Below are 22,500 nucleotides of genomic sequence, written 5' to 3'. Positions count from 1 at the left end.
CATTGTAAGTGCTGTTCTCTCTATCTCCCATTGGTCTTTCGTCTCCCTCGACAGGTCCCACTTTTGAGGCTGAGGTCTCGGACACGGGTACTGCAGAAGGCAAGCCAGGCCATAGTTGTTCTCTGTGTGTGCAAGGGAAGAGGAGGAAAAGGGGTTAAGGTAATGAAAGGGTGTTTTTTTATAGAAATGGTTGGTTTTTAAGGGTGTTTTGAGTGTGTTTGGGGTGTTTTTTTAGAAATGGTAGGTTTTTAAGGATGTTTTGAGTGTTTTTGGGGTGTTTTTCTGTGTGTGTGTGTGTGTGTGGGAGATGTAAGGGATAGGTTTTATTAGAAATGGTAGGGTTTTGTGGGTGTTTTTTGGGGTGTTGTGGGTGTGTTTGGGGTGTTGTGGGTGTGTATGGGGTGTTTTGAGTGTGTTTGGGTGTGTATTGGTTGATCTGGGGTGTTTTCAAAGTTGGGTGTGTGAAAATCTGCTTTTTTTTGGGTGTATTTGAGTGTTATTTGAGTATTTTGCGGTGTTTGGGCATGTGTGGGGCACGTAAGATTTTTTTTGTGTAATTTTGACGTTATTTCCCTGTTTTGATGCGTTTTACGGTGTTTCGCAACGTTTTTCAGTGTATGTATGGGAGTGTGATTGAGTGTATGTATGTGCGTGTGTGTGTGCTTGTGTGCATATGTGCCACTCACTCTTGTACGCGTCCACGAGGTCGTTGAGGGTGCGGAAGGCTTGTGTGGAGGTGATGAAGTAACTGCCACCATCTGTCACCTTAATCCGGTAATGTTTCACGTGTTCGCCCTTATTGCTGTCCCAGTCCTGCAGTGGAAGAGGGTGAGGTGAGGCTCGGAAAAGAAGTTGAATGGCACAGAAGAGGCTTGGAATGCACTGGGAGAGAATAAGATGCAATGAGAGTGGTTCAGGTGGATTGGAAGAGGCTGGGATGCACTGGGAGAGGCTGGGATGCACTGGGAGAGGCTGGGATGGACTAGGAGAGGCTGGGATGCACTGGGAGAGGCAGGGATGCACTGGGAGAGGATGAGAAGCACTGGGAAAGGCTAAGATGAACTGGGAGAGGCTGGGATGGACTGGGAGAGGCTGGGATGGACTGGGAGAGGCTGAGATGGACTGGGAGAGGCTGAGATGCACTGGGAGAGGCTGGGATGCACTGGGAGAGGCTGGGATGAATTGGAATAGGCTGAGATGCAATAGGAAAAGTTGAGAGAGGTCACAAGCAAGAGAAAAGCAAGTCTCGTTGGAAGATACTAGCTATATTCTCATTTATTCATTGGTAATATAGGTGATTAAATTCATATATAATCTTTAAATATATTCAATGGTCCAACAGCTGTCTGATACCACATATTAACACACAAATACTGCACTCTTTCCTATACACAGAAGAAGAAGTGACAGAGGCAGGGAGTATGTATTTAAAACAGTAGTAGTCATAGTAATAGTAGTAGTAGTAGTAGTAGTACCGACCCGTATGCTGAGTGAGTATCCATGACTGGTTTGTTCAGACATTCGGATCAAGAAGGTTCCTCTCAGGTTCCCTCGGGCCATCAGGAGTTTCTCAGCCTCCTTTCGTGCTATTTTGCCGAAGTACCAGCTGTAAGAGGGAGATTAGGGGATGTGAGGACAGAGTAGTAGTAGTAGTAGTAGATGAAATGTAATGAAAACTACTTATTATTACCATTATTATTCACAGTAAGAGCTTAACAAGGCTTGGCAGGGCAGAGCACATCACAAGCTTACTTAAATACAATAAATGACAAAAAACAAGTCTCATATCATATAAAAACTTGGCTTATGACACAAAAACTAGGCTGAAATTTTCTGGAATGATAAAAAACTTCACTTAGATACCAAAGAACTAAGCCTAGATAACAAAAAATAGGCCTAGATGACAAAAAATAGGCTTAAATGAAAAAAAAAACTTAAATTATAAAAAAATAGACTGAAATGACCACAAAACTAGGCTGGAATCACAAAAACTACCCTGGAATCACAAAAATTACGCTGATATCAAAAACTGTCAATTTGTCACTATCATTACTACATCCTCTGCAGCGGTTAGGCAAGGCTAGGTAGGGCAGGGCACAAGACGCCCCACACACTCACTCCTGACACTCCAGCGATGAAGCAGAGGCCACATAGTTCTTGGGAATGTAGCCTTCAATGAGTCGGGTCAGGTGTCGGGCCAGCCACCAGTCAGTGTCGCTGTGGAAGGAGGAATGTTATTGCTGGTGCTGATATAGAAAGCTTGTAAAATATTGGGGTTTTTGTAATATAAGAAAATGGTGATGATTTGGATAGATACAAGCATACAAACACACACACACACATATAACAATAAGGACTCTGAGAAACACACACACACACTTACGAGTCATTGATAATTTCCATACGATCGCCCTTCTCAAATGACAATTCTCCGTTACTGCGACCTTGAAAAGTGTACATAGCCAGAACTATGCGTCCGCCCCGGGATGGCGTGGAGGGCGTCCCGGGCTCTGTGGGGCGGCACGGGGTGGGGCAGCAGAACGGAGCGGCAGTGATGTGGAAGTGAGGTGGAATTGAGGCGGAACAGGGCACAGTGTTGGAAAGAAGGGAAAAAATTTGAGTATTAATCATAATAGGATGTTTTTATTAATATTGTCATAAATTAATTTTTTTAATAGAGAAGAGATAAAATACTACTACTACTACTACTACTACTATTACTATTCTAGGGTTTCACAAGGAGGAACAGAGTCAGAATGGATCAGAATCACGGTGGAATGCATGTGGAACAGTCAGAATGGAGCAGAATCAAGGTGGAAAGGTGGAATGCAAGTGGAACAGAGTGGATGGATGTTGAGGAAGAAAAGAATTGTGAGAATTAATGACTAGGAAAAATGTTTCAATAGTTCTTATTATTATTATTTTTTTATGATATATAAGATAGATTACTACTGCTACTACTACTACTACTACTACTACTACTACTACTACTACTACTACTACTATTACTACTACTGCTACTGCTACTATTACCATCCTCCTTCCCCTCTTCCTCCCCTATCATCCTCTTCCACCACCACCACCACCACCACCACCACCACCACCACCAACACCTCCCCAAGTACTACAACTACTACTACTACCACTACCACTACTACTACTACTACTATTCTTTCCCTTCTCATCCTCCTACCACTACCACACACACCATTACAACCACCACCACCACTACTACTACCACTACAACCACCACTACCACTACTACTACCACTACCACCACCACCACACCCACCTTGTAGTGCAGGGGACCACCGCTGGGAGTACCGCACTATTTCACCACATTTACCACACAAGCACCACCACCACCACCACCACCACCACAAGCAAGGCAGGCCACACACAAACCAATGGAAAAAACAAGGAAAAAACACACAAATCATAAACAAACTAATAAAATTAAACGTAATAAATGAAACAGACATACAGACATACGCTAAATAACGCTAAAATAAGAATAAAAAAACGTAAAAAACAACAAGAAACGAAACACGCACATTCTTGACTATTAAAACACCAGAAAAAATAATTAAACACTAAAAAATAAAAGAAAAGAATTGAAGTAACTAAAATTGAAATAAAACACAAAAAAATGCACAATATAACACTGACAAATTTCTAAGTACCTTAAAAATAAATAGAAAAATAAAAAAACACATTGAAAACTCTAAAAATAAATGAAAATTGAAAAAAAAAAACACAAATAAATAAATAAACACAGAAAAAATCAAACGTACAAACAAACACGCAAAAAAAAAAAAAAAACACGAGAAATTTCAAATAAAACACAAAATAATAAACTTAAAACACACAAACGGTTTGCAAATATGAAAACAGACACACAGACAAACGCACAAACGGACAAACGAACATACCTGACTCTTTCCTCATCCTCATGTGTCCGCCGTGCTGACTCCAGCTGTGTGGGGGAAGACCTGCGGGGGGAGACACACGTACAAACAAACACAATAACAGAAAAAATAAATAGAAAGGCCGAGATAATTTTTAAACACACACACTACTACTACTACTACTACTACTACTACTACTACTATCAATACCACATACCTTACACTAACAATCTTATAACACCCACCACCACCCGCCACCACCACACACCTTGGCCTGAGTTGGACCTGATTACATCTACGCCATGCTGCTGCGAGTTATATGCAGGACGGCTTCCTCTTGCCGGCTCTGGGTAGTAGCGGGGGTTGGATCCGCCCCCTCCCCCTCCGTGTGGTGGCGTCATGGCAGCCCCGTCAGCCTTACCTGGAAACAAACGCACACACACACACACACACACAAAAATGGTATAAATTGATGTTTTTATTTATTTTTTTTTGTGTATCTTATAGTAAATATTCTCCTATCTTATTCTTTATATGTATGGAATATTAGAGAGATACATAGATAGGATGACACACACACACACACACACACACACACACACACACACACACACACACACACACACAAACACACACACACACACACACACACTAAACAAAATAATAACCACTTAATGAACTAACTTCCAATACATTAAATAGACCTAAAAATTAATTGATACAGCATAACAGCCAATACTTAACCTAACCTAACCTAGCCAATACTTAACCTAACCTAACCTAGCCAATACTTAACCTAACCTAACCTAGCCAATACTTAACCTAACCTAATCTAGCCAATACTTAACCTAACCTAGCCAATACTTAACCTAGCATAACCTAACCTAACCTAGCCAATACTCAACTAGCATAACCTAACCTAAGCTAACCTAACCAATACTGAACCTAACCTAACCTAGCCAATACTCAACTAACCTAACCTAACCAATACTTGACCTAACCTACTAAACCTAACCTAACCTAGCCAATACTTAACCTAACCTAGCCAATACCTAACCAATAACCTTAACCTAACCTAACCTAACCTAGCCAATACTTAACCTAACCTAAGCTAATTTAAAAGTGCCAAACAGTGCCAGTGCCTCACCAAAGTCCATGAAGGGCTGGTGGGGCGGGGGGGGCTGCCCCTTCTTCGGACAGCACAGGTTCTGGCCCATTGTGGTGGCAGCAGCTCCCTTGCCCCCCTCCTCCTCCTCCTCCCCCTCTCCTCAGGCACCTGCAACACACACACACACACACACAAACATTATTATTATTAATTTTATTTATTGATGCAGTAATGATTTTTGTTTCACCCTGTACAGCACAATTAGGTGGACACACACACACACACACACACACACACACACACACACACACACATACTCACCAGGACCCAGCACACAGCACAGCCTCACAGCAACACAGTGTTTCAGTCGACCCATCTTAACTGAAACAAATAAATAAATGAGAGAGAGAGAGAGAGAGAGAGAGAGAGAGAGAGAGAGAGAGAGAGAGAGAGAGAGAGAGAGAGAGAGAGAGAGAGAGAGAGAGAGAGAGAGAGAGAGAGAGAATATACCACACACATTTTCATAACAGCAATAATTCTAAACTAAATCTTAATATACAAGTCATAAATGCAATCTAGTAAAATATATTAATACAAATTACAAGAGCTATTAATAAAAATTTCATTAGTGACCCTGCCAGCTCATTCACTGCATGACCTGACCTCACCTACCTTCACCAAGCATAACCGACTCTATATTCACCTTTTCTAACCCTATGTTACTCACTAGTTGACCTCGCTTCCTTACGTGACCCTAAACACGCACTCGGCTTGACCTGACCTCACCCGACTCACTCCCTGGTAACCGACTCACTTCTGACTCATCTTGGCGCTTCCTCAATCCCACCAGGCACTCATGACACGAAATGTACGCCCGTGACCTGACCATGTGACCCCAAACACGCCCACTTCTTGACCTAACCACCACCCAAAGCATAACTGACCCATTTCTGACTCATAATTCAGTCACTCACTTATTCTGACTCACTGGGACTTCCTCCTGACCCATGCCCCACCCACACCAATGTCTAGGGCGTGGGCGGACACTGCTGCACGCCCACAACGTCCACCGCCCACGCAGCAACGGAAAAAAAGCCAAAATACACCAAACGCTTTTCATTCGATTGATGGTGTTAGGCGGCAGGGCACTCGTGAGATCATAACTCGCCTATTTCGCCCTTATTTCACCCATTATCGGGGGTCTATTTGTACTGCGGCGTGGGTCAGGGGTGCGCAGCAAGGCTCACCAGTAATAGGGTGCGGTGTGAGGGCGCGGTGGGTCGCTAGGGGCAAAAAGGATGACAGACTCAAGCCCCGCGACAGTGTTTACAGCTCCGCCATCACCAAGCTGGTTACAGAGCCTCTTTCATTTTGCTCTCCCTTCCTCTCCCTCCCTCTCCCACACCCTCCACGGCAGACTCGTTCTCCCCGCCAACTTCAACTTGCTATCTCAAGCCCGTCTGAGAGATAATATTCATAGATTATCGCTGGGGAAGAGAATTATTGGGTCATATATATGTGATGTGAAGGCCGAATCGGGGTGACAATATGGATGTCAGGAGAGATGATAAATATGAAAATCAATTAATGGAGATACACGATGATAATGGAGCAAAGGATGCGTAGCGTGGATAGATATTGTGATAAGAGGCGGGCTGGTGTCTAAAATATATTAATTAGCGCTGGCAAGGAGATACATGTGGGGACAGGTCAGAAAAGACCAGGTTGGCGAGGGAAGTGGAGAGCAGGTGACCTGTCTTGGAGAAGTGATCGAAGAGCGCGCGCGCGCGCACACACACACCCACACACCCACATCCACACCTACCACCCACCCACACACACACACACACACACACACACCTCGGCGTTCCGGGCGTGTGCGTCTAGAAGGACTTGACCTGGTCGGCGGCGGTGAGCGGCGAGTGAGCAGAGGGTGGCTGGGGCAGCGGCAGCTTGCGTGCTGGTCGCGGCGAGCGCGCCAGACAACCTTGTGAGTGTTGCCTTGCCTCCGAGATATGCGGTTCTCTTGTGTAGAATTATCTACATAATTTTTTTTATGATTATGAAAGAAGTGGTAATCAGCCAGTATGTAGGAAGGGATCGTGCTTCAAGATGCAGGCGATGAGCAGCAGGGAGTATGCACAGGCAGAGGTTTGCATGCGTGGAGAGGTGGGGAGGCTGAGAGCGATACCATGCAATACCATTCTGTCAACATCTACACTGCAATTATCAACGACCTCCTCATATGAAACCAATTGATAATTTTCTGATCGTAGACAACAGTGAGGCTATAATAGTGGGATGGAGCAGACCAGTCACCAGCCAGCATGTCAGGCAGAGGCGTAGAGCGGAGAGGACCACGGAGGTCCGTGGCGCGCTAGGCCTGGGTAGCTGGGCTTGGCTGGCCACTGACTGCCTCAGCCTCCCCCGCTGGCCGCTCCGCGCTCAGTTTAGAGAGACCAACTGAATATATCATCCTGGGAAGGCAGTGAGTGGGTGGAATCCATAGGCTTATCAGTTACTAAGAATGGAATAACTGGAAATACTTCAAGAGACGGTTATTGGTCGGGTTAGAAGTGTAGGTGCCGTGATCCGCCCCTGCCTCGGCCTCCGCCACTGGCCGTTCCGCACTCAGTATAGAGTGACAATGTATCATCCTGGGAAAGCCGTGAATGGAAGGAATCCAATTACCAAGTGAATGGAAGAACTGTAGATACTTCAAGAGACGATTATTGGTCGGGTTAGAAGTGTGGCTGCCGTGAACGTGTTATTCTCGCTCCACGCTGTCATCACATGCACCGGACGCTGTAGTGGTGGTGTTCAGGTGGCAAGACGTGGCCAGCATTGCACTACCCATGTGCAATCACTAATCCACAGCGTATCTTGCATATTTACCCTGCAAAGTCACGAAATGCTCTGAATGGGACCATTTCCACCATTCTGAGCGACATTTGCGTGATATTTCACTTCATTTCACGATCATTTCGCTGCTCAAACACAATAAATATTTATAAATTGTCAATGCCCAAATATTTATCCAGATTTTGTCAAAGTTCCTCGACACACGGAAGAGATATTGGCAAAATTGATCTCCGCAAAGCTAAGTGCCCCCTAAAAACTGGAAGGGGTGGGTTGGGTCCCTCTGGGTTTGGTGGGGAGGGGGGTAAATAAGGAGATGGGGAGGAGTCAGAGGACGGGGAGGTAATGGGGAGGTGATTTGGGGGGTAAACATTTTAAATGCATTACATCACGAGAAATATATCTTTTTGTATAGATTTCTTAGCAATAAAAGCATGTCTATCTTTGTGTTGCCAAAGCATTGTGCAACAATTAAATGTGTATCTAATCATATCTACCAATCTCTGGAAAATCTTGTTTCTGCTTAGAAATTGTAAATGTTGTAGTATTAGCAACGACATCAACGCATGCAGTGTGTTGCGTTAGGTTTGGACCGTTTGCATCTTGTTTAGTTTATCAATATACAAAACAAATGGAGTCAATGTTTGGAAAAGTTTTGCAATACAGAAATAGAATAAATAAACAGGAAAACACAGGTTTGCCTAAGATATCTATTCAAAGCTACATTGTGTATAAGTGGCCTCTGAACGTAAATTTCGAACGAAAAACAGGGATTTTGCTGATTTTCGTAATATTTTAACACAGTTTGGTGTGTTTATATAAAAGATAAATACTATATCACCGCGGTGCATCGAGTCTACTGCCTGAAATGAATATATGTTGCTTACTGAATTATTGTGCATGTAACTAGATCTAAATCTCAAGAAAATAACGACCATATACTAATATATTTGGACCAAAACATTTACACTGAATGATGAAATAAGAAAACACGCTGGTGCGAAAACATTCACTTAAAGCGAAGAGAAAACTATATGACGTCAGGAACAATAGATGACAGAACGCATAGTGTAAGAGGATCCAAGTATTTATAGAGCACTCATAAGATATCGGAAACTTTTTACTATAAATTTAAACTCCTTATTTTAACTATTTACTAAAGATATTTCTATTTTATGATTATTTCCTGGATAATAGCATGTTTTGTCTTTGGAAATTTAAATGTTGAATAGGAGAAAAGAATGGTATAGCAGTAATATAAGAGGATCAAAGAGAGCACACCACGAGATGCCACGAGGGTCAAAAGTTTATGACCATACCACAGTGGGTTTTCACAGAGGGTGCGAGGAAATAGATGAAAAATTAAAGCAATATATATTTTTGCACGTGTATGCTATCTATTGTGACGAGAGAGAGAGAAAAATATCAGGGAAATACATAATGTACAAATAAATAAAACAAATAAATAAATACACAAATAAGCATAACTGAATAAATATTATAAATTCAATTACGAAAAATAATCCATTATGATAATCGAGATATGAAAAAAAAAATTATACTTCCAGAGACAAGATTATGAAAAATTATGGAATTTCACAACAATACTTAGAGATAACGATATCTAAAGATTATACATAGAGAGATACTGATGATACAAAGTTAATATAACCTACACACCAAGAAGTTATGGCTACCAATTAGATATATTAGGTAGAACAGAGGAACTGAGAGAGACAAGCCCTGGGTGACAAAAAGAAATGGAGAGATTTAAACTATGGAGATAATGGGGAATATTGAGATAGTGGGAAATATGATTATGACGAGATAGAGATAGATAGATAGATAGACAGATAGATAGATAGATAGATAGATAGAGAGAGAGAGAGAGAGAGAGAGAGAGAGAGAGAGAGAGAGAGAGAGAGAGACCCATTCATTCTTTCCCTGTCAACACCTGGTTACCCCCTTCGAGTGGGGAAGATGCGGGGGGCGCTGCTCCCTGGCAGAACCCACAACACAATACCACCACACCACCACACCACCACAGGAGCTCCACCACACCACATCTGGGCACATGCATATATGAAACACATCAGGTTTTCAGAAAGGCAGAAAAAAAAGTAATTATCAAATGAAACGTGATAAAAGAAATAAAAATATGAAATGAGAAAAGCACAAAATTACTGAGGGAGAGATGAAAAGAAAATAAATTAAATAAAATATGAAAAAGAAAAACGTAAGAGTTATCAAAGCAAGTGTGACGAACGTGATAAATAGGAAATAACGAAGAAAAATACAAAATTGCAGAGGAAAAGATGAAAAAAATGGGGTGATGAATAAATGAAGACATGAGACAAGGAAATAACAAAGCACATATAAAATAATACTCACAAATACACGAGAAAAGCAAAAAGAAAACAAAAAAATATATATATATTGACACGAGAGAAAATAAATAACTTAGACACAAAACTTATATTAGAAAAATAAGAATAAATAAACAATTAATAAGGAAAATGAGAGAAGGTAATAAAACACATACGAAAACAAAACTGAACATATTTAAACACAGAACGCACAACAGGTCAGAAAAACAGCAAAAAAATGTACGATAATTTGAGTTTATTCGTTAGTACACATTCGAACATAATTAATCATACAGCGCACAACAGGTTAGAAAAACAGCAAAAAAATGTACGATAATTTGAGTTTATTCGCTAGTATACATTCAAATCATAGCGCATAATTAAAAAAAATAAATGCCTGAAAACTTAATAATATCAATGAGAGAGAGAGAGAGAGAGAGAGAGAGAGAGAGAGAGAGAGAGAGAGAGAGAGAGAGAGAGAAATGGTTATAAAGGCTAATTTGTTAATAATAATAGTAATTTAAATCTTACATCATTATTTCAAGTCTGTCACAGCCCTTCTGATCACGATGATAGTAGTAGTAGTAGTAGTAGTAGTAATAGTAGTAGTAGTGGTGGTGGTAGTGGTGGTAAAACAGTAGAAATAATAATAATAGTAATAATAATGGAAAAAGAAGAAGAAGAAGAAGAAGAAGAAGAAGAAGAAGAAGAAGAATCAGGAAAAAGAAAAATTTTAACTACCACCAACACACACACACACACACACACACATGGCCAAAACACTTAATGATTCTGTCACTATATTTGCAAGTTCACTATACACTGCAAATATTCATAAAATAAACTTAACAAATTACTAATACTTTATCATTCACTTTAAACACAAGCTTCTCTCCTATGTATGATAATATTAAGTAATTTTTATAAGTATTAGATCCAGAGGAGGAGGAGGAGGATGAGGAGGAGGAGGAGGAGGAGGAGGAAGAGTAAGGGTTTGTGCATTAGAGAGAGAGAGAGAGAGAGAGAGAGAGAGAGAGAGAGAGAGAGAGAGAGAGAGAGAGAGAGAGAGAGAGAGAGAGAGAGAGAGAGAGAGAGAGAGAGAGAGTTATTCTGAAGTACACAACACAAATGAGAGAGAAACACACACACACACACACACACACACACACACACACACACACACACACACACACACACACACACACACACACACACAAATAAAGATACAGACAGACAGACAGACAGACAGACAGACAATGACAGAGATAGAGGCAGACACTCAGACAGACAGACACTCCAGGCTTACCACACACACACATACACACACACTAGATACTTACAATATATTTCTTATACAGCTTTAATCTGTCATTACTTACAATAACTGAACAGCTTTACTCACTAACAACAAGTTAACACAAATTTCAATGCTGGATTATGCAATATTTTCACATTTTCTATAATAATTCACATTTTTATTTCAGCCTCCCCTCCCCAGAACCCCCAACCTCCCCAGAACCCCCCATCAACCTCTGCTATAACCTAATACAACTTAAGCTAGTGGTTCTCAACAGGGAGGGTGAGGGGGAGGGGGCCTGGACACTCTCCTGGGGGGGGTGGGGGAGGTAGGGAAGCACATGATGGGAGGGAGAAAAATCGTTGAAAATTATAAAAGGGTATAAATTGAAAGAAAATGCAGGTTATTCTCCTCCTCTATCTATCTATCTATCTATCTGTCTGTCTGTGGTGGCATAGGTAGGGGGGGAGGCTGAGTGGGTGGTGTACAGAGAGGACCCCCAACTTCAATGACCCAACTTTGAGGGGGTCAGCGTGTAAAAGGTCAAGGGCTCGTGACTAAAACTAACCAGACACACACACACACACACACACACACACACACACACACACACACACACACACACACACAACAAAACACTCCAAACATTCTCTTCAACATTCATAAAACAGCCCATCCCTTTTCTACTAATCTAACTTAAACAAAACAGTAAAAATAAAGAAAATCACCTTAAAAAACACCAAAAAAAACACCTATTCTTGCTAAAACACCTTAAAACACACATCTCTTGCTCTTCCTTTAACGTAAACTAACCTAAAATAAAAAAAAAAAACAGAAAACACCTTATAACACAAAAAAACACCTTTAGTACACACCCCATCACTGCCTCCTACACCCCATCACTTCCCCTAACACCCCATCACTTTCCCAGACACACCCCATCGCCTCCTGCTCCTAACCTATCATAGGGTTGCCATATATCAACTATCAAATTTCCAGAAGGCTGCAAGCACCTTCATACAGGACCCATACACGTCAGAGTCTTGACTGAATCCAAACCAAAGCAGTTGCCACTCGGTGAACCCCCCCTCTCTCTCTCTCCTATCATTTCAACCCAAGTAAATTTAATAAATGTGATTTTTTAACAGTTGGTAATGATGGATTTTTTAGTTAGTAATGATGAAAGGTGAAATTCCAGACATTTGAGGGATTTTCAGGAATCCCCCCGGACGCAGGTTTCGTTATCTGATTTCCGGATATGTCCAGGGAAATCCGGACGTCTGGCAACCCTAAGCTATCCTCACTAGAGAGGGAAGAACACTGGGAGATACCGGTGATACAAATCCACATCAGGTTTGAGGAACAGGCAGAAGATCACCCTGTCGAACTCCCTTTTGTGTGCCTCCAGCATCGTCCTTACTATGGGGAGCACCACCCTCACTGCCGCCTCCCCAGGATACCCATACACCCCCGTGGAGATGCAGGGGAAGGCCACAGTGCGAAGGTTATTTTCCATGGCAATCTGGAGAGAACGTCGATAGCAGGACTCGAGCAAGGCGGGTCTCTCTCCTACTGGGCCGACCGTGTGGATGATGTACCGCGCTGCAAGACAGAGAGGGAGAGTGAGGAGGGTGTGGTGGTGCTGGGGGTGGGCTTAGGGGCTTGACAAAGGTGCAAGAGAGAGAGAGAGGGGTGCTGGGAGAGGCTGGGAGGCTGGAGTGGATTGTGAGAGGCTGGGAGGGAAATGGATTAGAGATTGGAACATGATTGGATAGACTGGGAGAGGCTGGGGTAGACAGGGAGAGGCTGGGATGCACTGGGAGAGGCTGGGATACACCAGGAAAGGTTGGGATGCACTGGGACAAGCTAGGATGGACTGGGAGAGGCTGGGGTGGACAGGGAGAGGCTGGGATGCACTGGGAGAGACTGAAATGGACTGGGAGAGGCTGAGATGCACTGGGAGAGGCTGGGATGCACTAGGAGAGGCTGGGATTGAGAGAAGCTGGGATGCTTTGACAGAAGCTCAGATGGACTTGGAGAGGCTGGGATGCACTGAGAGAAGCTGGGATGGACTAGGAGAGGCTGGGATGCACTAGAAGAGGATAGAATCTGCTGGAAGAGGCTGGGATGCACTGGGAGAGGCTAGGATGCACTGGGAGAGGCTGAGATGCACTGGGAGAGGCTGGGATGCACTGGGAGAGGCTGAGATGCACTGGGAGAGGCTGGGATGCACTGGGAGAGGCTGAGATGCACTGGGAGAGGCTGGGATGCACTGGGAGAGGCTGAGATGCACTGGGAGAGGCTGGCATGCACCGAGAGAAGCTGGAATGGACTGGAAGAGGCTAGGATGCATTGGCAGAGGCTGGAATGGTCCCCCCAAACGCACGCAAAGGCCACACAAAACAGACGCGCACCCGAAAATTAATAAAACACATGAAAAACACATGGAAACTGACGATAAGACAAAAAATTACGCACCTTGAATAAATAAAGGCAAAGAAAACAAAAATAAAACGATAATATAACAAAAATAACTCAAAATACACACACACACACACACACACACACAAACACACACAACACTCAAAAACACACCTAAACACACTCAAACACACCCAAACACACACAAAACACTCAAACAAACACAAAATATTCCAAAAACACTCCAAAACACACCTAAACACCCCAAAACACACCCAAACACAGCCACACACCCCCAAACACTCATAAACACCATAAAACACACCCAAATACCCCAAAACACACCCAAAAACACACAAGACTCCTAAACTCACCCAAACACCCCAAAACACATCCAAACACACACACAAAACAGTCCCAAACTCACCCAAAACACCCCAAAATGAACCCAAACACCCCCAAAACACCCAAAACACAGCAAAACACCCTAAAACACACCCAAAACACCCCAAAACACACACAAACACCTACCAGGCAGTCTGTATCCACCAGTAATCTTGGCATCACCAGTTTGACATCCATTGAGGGTGACGCACTCATCAAACAGGTACTTCCCGGCGGCCCTGTGCACCGCCCCGTCAACACCGCCACCCCCTCGCAGGCTGTTGTTGGCAGCGTTGACAATGGCGTCCACCTCCAGTTTAGTTATGTCACCCACGAAAATTGACACCTTGTTGTTTAGGTCGTTATCTCTTGAATAGATACTGCCACTCAACAGCTCCTGCGTCCTGTTGGCGCTGAGGGCTGTAAGGGTCAGGTCAGATTAGTTTCGGCTGGGTCAGGTCAGGTTAGGTAGGGCTGGGCTAGGTCGGGTCGGGTCACGTAGGGTTGGGTTAGGTTTAGTTGGGCTGGGTCGGGTTGGGTCGGGTCACGTTGGGTAGGGCTAGGTTGGGTTGCGGTTTGGCTGGATTAGGTCGGGTTTGACTTGGCTTGGCTACGTTAGGTTAAGTTAGACTGGGTTAGGTTTGGTTAGGTTTGGCCAGGTTAGGTTAGGTTAGGCTGGGTTAGGTCAGTTTAGGTTAGGTTAGGCTGGGTTTGGTCAGGTTAGGTTCGGTTAGGCTGGGTTAGGTCAGTTTAGGTTAGGTTAGGCTGGGTTTGGTCAGGTTAGGTTCGGTTAGGCTGGGTTAGGTCAGGTTAGGTTAGGTTAGGCTGGGTTTAAGGTGGATTCACATGGAGGAACTGGCAACTGGTCTTATCTTGGACTGTGCAGCCAGGAGAATTAAATAATTAGGTTAGGTTGAGTTAAGTTAGATTAGGTTGAGTTAGGTTAAGTTAGGTTAGGTTGAGTTAGGTTAAGTGAGGTTAAGTTAGGTTAGAATGAGTTAAGACAGGTTAGGTTGAGTTAGGTTTAAGACAGGTTAGGTTGAGTTAGGTTTAAGACAGGTAAGGTTGAGTTAGGTTTAAGACAGGTTAGGTTGAGTCAGGTTAGGTTGAGTTAGGTTAGGTTGAGTTAAGTTAGATTAGGTTAGGTTAAAGTGCAATAAGTTCCATGAATTGGTTTGGTTGTAGTGGTCATTGGGTGGGATAATCACTACACAATTCAAAATAATAAATAAATGATAAAAAACAAGCATATTCATCACTGGTAGACATTTTAGATACCTATAGATAAAAAAATAAATAAAACATCAATAACAAAACACACGCACACACGCACGTTCAATACACCTCAACCACCACCACCACCACCACGAACAACAGTCACAAAAACTCAACACAATCCCAAAAAAGAAGAAAAGGCAAGGAAAACAACAACACAAACTCTGAAATCACCAAATAACTAACGTGTTTGGGACCCGTCACACACACACCGGCCGCCCACCACACCCCAGACACAGACAGACATTCAGACACTCACCAGATTTATCGACAGCGTATTTATTGGCCTCGTAGTACTTAGGCCACGGCAGGACAGCGGGGAGGGGCACGTAGCCTGAATAATTGCTTCTCCTTCCAGTTAGGTCGAGATTAAGGTAGTGTTCTTTCTGCCATTTATAATCGTCTCTATTTCCCCCCGTAGACATATTTAAGACCTCTTCTCTTGGGGATTTGAAGAATGGGCCTGCAATTTTCTGTCCTGGGAGTGGCAGGCCTAAGGAGTGGGTGTTAAGGCGAGGAGAAGCGGTTAAAGATGAGCGAATTGACAGTGAGAACAACCCAGTCACCATTATGACCTTGATCTTGATCTTGATGGTACAGGTGGCACAGGATCACTCCTGAGCCAGGCCTTTGGATCGGCCACTCCTGTAGAAGGAGAAAAAAAAAAAAAGAGAAAGGAACAGCATCCTCTATCCTAATTGTTCATACACCTGGCACGCCACATTCTCTCCAAACTCTTTCACCGCCTCAATCATCCTTTCATTCGCCTCTCTACACAGTCCCAGCAACAACACCATCCACTCTTTTCCCGTCTTCTCCACTCTTTCATTCCTATCATGCCCTAACTCAGTCAGTATCACTTGCATCATCTCATTCCTGTCTCTGGCATACTTCACACACTCCAGCACCACATGTTCCACCGTCTCATCCTCTCCCATGTCACACATCTGCCACACTTTGCTGCGGGACTCACCTGTAACTCCTGACCACCTGTAACTCCTTGCATTCACACTGTGCCCTCGCTCGGAAGAGAAGATCACCACCCAGGCTTCCATCATACCACCTTTCATACCTCGGGGCCTCTTTCTCCTTGTACCATTCCAAGGTCTTCTTTCTTTCCATCTCATTCTTCCATTCATTCAATCCCACACATTTCACTTCTTTGTCTATCTCATTCTTCCATTTTCTCACATCCCATTCGGCTCCCACTCTGCCTCCTCTTGTTACCACCCATTCACGCTCATTTTGATTCCTACCAGCCATTCTTATCGCCCACACAACTTGCAATCCATTCCTGTCTGTCATTCTCATGCATCTCTTCCTCCATTTGCTTCCACTTTCATTCCACAGGTACACCTTCCTTGCTATCCTTGCATCATCCATTCTCTCAAGCCTAATCTTGTACCTAAGTGTGGCTTTTGTCAGTCTTTCTCTGAAGGTGCTCCATCCCATGTCACCTCAAGGCTTCAACTGCTGTGCACCTCGGTGCACTCAGTGCCATCCTTGCTACTCTATTCTGGCCCACTTCTAACTTATCAATTTCACTTTCATTCCATGCAATCACATCCATACCATACATTATACATGGCACAGCCACACTCTTCCACACTTCTCTCAACACATCATACTTACTTGCTCTCATCCTTGCCGCGCTTGCCAATCGACCTACCTACTGGTTTAGCATACTTATCTTTTCATTCTTTGCCTTTGCACACCCACTAGGACTCATCCACATCCCTAAGTACTTGTATTCTTGCACCTGTCTCAACTCATTCTCTCCAAGTCTCCATACCACATTACTTTCATCCTCTGACCTATTCACAATCATTACTTTGCTTTTCTCACTGCTAAACCTTACTCCAAAGTCTCTACCATAGCCATCCACTACATCCAACAAACTTTGAAGCTCATCTGCCGATTCACTCATAACAACTACATCATCTGCATAAAGGAGCACACATACTTTATCATTCCCGACACTTACCCCTGTATTCATTCTTCTCATCCTGGCTGCTAGCTCCTCTGTATACAGGCTAAAAAGGGTTGGTGAATATATACAGCCCTGCCTAACTCCTCTCTCACTCTTCACCCAGTCTGTTTCTATGTCTCCTAGCCTGTATCTAGCTCTTGTGTCCACATACATACTTTGCACTATGTTAACTATCTTTGCACTCAATCCAATCTTTTCTAAGACTCTACCAGGATCAGTGTGATTAGGGGCCCCCTCCTCTGTGCCCCACCTACTCAGCCTCCCCCCCTATGCCACCACAGATAGATATAATTAGATAGATAGATAGTTTGAGAGAATAACCTACATTTTCTTTTCAGTAATACCAAATTATATATATATATATATTTTTTTTTTTTTAAAGCTTGAACCCTTTATTTCTTGTTCTACTCTGGTTGCTGATCCTAAGAATTTTGCTTACATCTCCCTTGTTATGACCCTTATACCACTTAGAGACTTCTATCAGGTCCCCTCTTAACCTACGTCTCTCTAAAGAATGTAAATTAAACAGCTTCAACCTCGCCTCGTAAGGAATACTCCTCATCCCCTGTATCCTTTTAGTCATTCTCCTCTGTACTGATTCTAATAGACCTTTATCTTTCCTGTAATGTGGGGACCAGAATTGCACAGCGTAGTCTAGATGAGGTCTGACCAGCGCCAAGCATAACTTTAATATTACTTCCCGCCTTCTACTTTTAACACTCCTAAAAATCAATCCTAGTACCCTATTTGCCTTGTTTCTGGCTTCTGTGCATTGTTTCCCTAGACGGAGTTCAGAGCTAACTACAACTCCTAAATCTTTCTCCTACCCTGTACCTACCAGAGTTTGGTCGTTTAATGTGTACCTATTGTGTGGGTTTCCTCTACCTACGCTAAGCACTTTGCATTTCATGATAAAAAATTGCATTTGCCATCTATCCGTCCATTCGTTCATTCTAAGTCTGCCTGCAAGGCGATGGCATCCGATTCTGACCTAATTAATCTATCTTTGTGTCATCCGCAAATTTACTAACATCACTACTAATTCCACTATCCAAGCCATTGATATATATATTAGAAATAACAATGGCCCTAATACTGACCCCACTCGGATTTTGAGCCGTTTCTTACCACTCTGTCACCTGTTACCAAGCCATGACTCTATCCAGCCTAACACCTTCCCATCTATCCCGTGTGCCCTAACCTTTCTCAGGAGCCTTTGATGGGGGACCTTGTCAAATGTTTTACTAAAGTCCAGATATATCATAACTATCACCATTACCTACTGCCTCGTACACCTTACTGTAAAAACTTAACAAGTTTGTCAGGCAAGACTTCCCCTTCGTGAAGCCATGCTGTGACTGATTTATCAAGTTGTTTGTCTAAATGTTCCTCGCTATTATTGACTCTAACATTTTACCTACAACTGAAGTTAAGCTGACAGGTCTATAATTAGACGCTAAAGTTTTATCTTCTTTCTTAAAGATGGGTACTACATTAGCCTGCCTCCACATTAGTGGTACCTCACCCAACTCCAGTGATTTTCTAAAGACAGAAATTAACGGCAAATTTTTTTTTTGTGATCTTATTGTTCTATACGGGATATTTACTAACTGACCTGTATGAACTTTACGAAATATTTATACAATTTATCTACATTTACTTCACCTAATCCCCTCAGCTCGTCCCCTACCATCTTCTCCACTCCATCTACTGGCCTCGACCTCACCTCTCTCATTTCAGCATGACCTGACATTCCAACATACACCTATCTCCCCCCTTCCTCTTTCCTCCCTTCCGGACACATCTTCCCTCCTCGTCCTACACCCTCACGCCTCACCTCTCTCATCCTGCCTTCTCATAAGAACACAAGAAATAAGGGAAGCTGCAAGAAGCGACCAGGCTTACACGTGGCAGTCCCTGTATGAAACACTCCTACCTATTTCCATCTGTTCTCTCTGAACTCCGTCCCTGACCTCACCCGGCACCCTTTGCCAGTCCGTTCCTTGAAGGTACCTTTTTAATTCAAAATCTGCTCTCCTAAAGTCAGGTATTTTACTAGTATTTTTGTTTCTAACAGTTTCTTCCCATTCTAAATTGTACCCAATTTCCCTATGGTCAGTTTCCTGTCCTCCAACCTCTACCTGCGTGACTGCTTCCTCCCTCGCAAGATACCTAAAGTCCTCTACTGAGCCTCTTCAGAGAGGCAGATTGCTGAATGGGGGAGTGGACCTTGTAAGGTGTGGTATGATCCACAGCTCAATTAATCATCCCAAGGGATGTTAGTAGCGTGTGAGCTCGGTCATAATCCTGTCGTGCTAATCCTTCTTGAACTGTTTCTATCCCCAAAGTAGCACCTAAAACTTAATCCTGCCTAATAGGTATTATAACATTACTATATAAACGGTACATGTCAAGAAAACTATTAAAACAGGTGGGGATGACAAGTAACTTTTTTCCTGTTGTTCATACGAGGGATTTCCCAAAATAAGAGCCCACTGAAGAAATGACTTAAATGGTTGTTAGTTCATATCAATACCTTATGAAGCCTACTCCAGTGAGCGACCTACCATATCTTGATCTATTATTACACATTACTTTGCACACTAAACACGAAATGGTATTGCATTAACGTAACATTAATATTAAACATTACGTACTGTTCAATTAAACGGTAAACTTACCTGCAAGTAGTCATTTTTTTTTAATACTTGGTATATGGCCCGTTTCTGGGATTATGCAAGAAGAGTTTTGTTTAGACGGACGTACGCATGTACTAAAATTCTCAGCGTTACTTCCTCAGAGCCTCTGCTTTTGTTTTTCATTATCTACGGCTCCACCTTTGCTTATTAAGGAATAGTAATTCCGCCCACTCAAAGATTTTTCTGATATGCTCGTGGTCATGTATTACGAAATACTGTGGCCTTTAATTTTTTTTCCCCCCCTCACTGCAATTACTATGCTACATAGTATTTCCTTGATAATGCCGCACTTCACGTTACTGGCATCGTTCAGCACCCACATTTTTTACAATATACCATTTAATCATCCTAGAGGGGGCACTCCCACTTACCTGGGCAAGTAATCAATTCATTACTTCTCCATCACTCCCAGATTCTTACCCATATGTCCGCCAGTCTTTGCCCCCCATACAATAATTCTTTTATCCACTATTTCTCCTTATTCCTCCTTCCCACTTCTCTAAGCTCGTCTCATCTATAACCTAAAAACAAAAAATATTACATGCCTAGCCATCTACATTTGCTTTAACCCCCCCCTCCCCCTCTAAAATTCTCTCTTCCCTGTGTCGAGGGTAACCTGTTTTATTTCCTCCCATAATATGTATGTGTGTGTACATACATACATACATACATACATATATATATATATATATATATATATATATATATATATATATATATATATATATATATATATATATATATATATATATATATATATATATATACACACACACACACACACACAAAACAAACAAGTACAATAATAAATATACAGCAACATTTTAAAAACACCATTCAAACTCTACTGAATAATGGTGGTGGTGGTAGTAGTAGTAGTAGTAGTAGTAGTAGTAGTAGTAAAAATGAATGAATGAATCAATCAATCAATAAATACAAATTGTAAACACAATTACAATGGTAATAATGAGTGATGGTACAAGCTACAGGGCCATGTACCACTGTGCTGAGGATATAGTCATACTGGGTGGGCCTAGACATTTTATAATACGTGAAAAGTATAGGTGTGGATCATAATTATAACAAACAATAATAGTAACAACAATTACAAATTATATAATAATAATAATAATAATAATAATAATAATAATAATAATAATAATAATAATAATAATAATAATAATAATAATAATAATAAAAAGACTGAAATAAAAACAACTATAATACATAATAATAACAACAACAATAAAGATAACGATAATATTAAGGGTAATAAATAAGTGGCAACAAAAAATATAATAAGAACAGACCGTGGACTCGTCAGTACTAACCATCAGATCTATTTCTGCTAGGCTAGGCTAGGCACTGACACTCTCGCCTGGCTCACCCCAATATTTTCAGTGGGGAGAGAAAGCAACACTAGTTTTCTGTCTTGAACGTGCGAGGATCATGTTGAACTCTCACATCAGGCAGGGGCATCATCTATTAATTACTTAATAACGAAGGTATCAGAGATGAGGGGTTTGTACATTCCCAGGCCGGTGAAACCCCTGGCTTTTGCCTGGGATGCACTCCTCCATTCCTTCTGGTGTTCTGTCTTGCCTCTGGTTCCCTGGAATACAACTACGGAATTACTGACGCTCGGGAATACAACGGAACGGCGCTCGGGAATACAATAACGGAACGGCGCTCGGGAATACAATAACGGAACGGCGCTCGGGAATACAATAACGGAACGGCGCTCGGGAATACAACAACGGAACGGCGCTCGGGAATACAACAACGGAACGGCGCTCGGGAATACAACAACGGAACGGCGCTCGGGAATACAGTAACGGAACGGCGCTCGGGAATACAACAACGGAACGGCGCTCGGGAATACAACAACGGAACGGCGCTCGGGAATACAGTAACGGAACGGCGCTCAGGAATACAGTAACGGAACGGCGCTCGGGAATACAGTAACGGAACGGCGCTCAGGAATACAGTAACGGAACGGCGCTCGGGAATACAGTAACGGAACGGCGCTCAGGAATACAGTAACGGAACGGCGCTCGGGAATACAGTAACGGAACGGCGCTCGGGAATACAACAACGGAACGGCGCTCAGGAATACAACAACGGAACGGCGCTCGGGAATACAGTAACGGAACGGCGCTCGGGAATACAATAACGGAACGGCGCTCGGGAATA

The 22,500-nt window shown here is 42.7% G+C and overlaps 2 protein-coding genes and 1 long non-coding RNA gene across 6 annotated transcripts in view; all 3 read right to left on the bottom strand.

Annotated features, from left to right (window-relative positions):
• LOC135095453 (tyrosine-protein kinase Src64B-like) overlaps window positions 1-6,405 on the bottom strand; it is a 10,511-nt gene extending 4,106 nt beyond the window's left edge. The window contains 11 exon segments of the mRNA XM_063996302.1: window positions 1-122; window positions 687-813; window positions 1,480-1,606; window positions 2,119-2,217; window positions 2,384-2,510; window positions 3,293-3,328; window positions 3,933-3,992; window positions 4,177-4,329; window positions 5,056-5,184; window positions 5,338-5,397; window positions 6,264-6,405. The exon segment at window positions 1-122 is cut by the window's left edge and continues 43 nt beyond it. Coding sequence (XP_063852372.1) covers window positions 1-122; window positions 687-813; window positions 1,480-1,606; window positions 2,119-2,217; window positions 2,384-2,510; window positions 3,293-3,328; window positions 3,933-3,992; window positions 4,177-4,329; window positions 5,056-5,125 — 921 coding nt within the window. The 5' untranslated portion in view covers window positions 5,126-5,184; window positions 5,338-5,397; window positions 6,264-6,405.
• Window positions 6,406-11,242: 4,837 nt separating this feature from the next.
• LOC135095452 (macro domain-containing protein PG1779-like) lies at window positions 11,243-16,249 on the bottom strand. The gene is made up of 3 exons (XM_063996301.1): window positions 15,878-16,249; window positions 14,491-14,763; window positions 11,243-13,140 (listed from the first exon to the last, which is right to left on the bottom strand). The coding sequence occupies exons 1-3, from the start codon at window positions 16,185-16,187 to the stop codon at window positions 12,842-12,844; spliced, it is 882 nt and encodes a 293-aa protein (XP_063852371.1). The 5' UTR covers window positions 16,188-16,249; the 3' UTR covers window positions 11,243-12,841.
• Window positions 16,250-21,233: 4,984 nt separating this feature from the next.
• Window positions 21,234-22,500, bottom strand: part of LOC135095420 (uncharacterized) — a 14,453-nt gene continuing 13,186 nt past the window's right edge. For all 4 annotated transcript variants that reach the window (XR_010264384.1, XR_010264385.1, XR_010264386.1 and 1 more), the window contains one exon: window positions 21,234-22,500. This exon is cut by the window's right edge and continues 7,232 nt beyond it. This is a non-coding gene — a long non-coding RNA (uncharacterized LOC135095420).

The sequence above is a fragment of the Scylla paramamosain genome, chromosome 49, assembly GCF_035594125.1.
Source record: "Scylla paramamosain isolate STU-SP2022 chromosome 49, ASM3559412v1, whole genome shotgun sequence".
Classification (NCBI taxonomy): Eukaryota; Metazoa; Arthropoda; class Malacostraca; order Decapoda; family Portunidae; genus Scylla; species Scylla paramamosain.
Note: the sequence above shows the minus strand (reverse complement) of the source record. Positions and strands in the feature narration are given on the sequence as shown.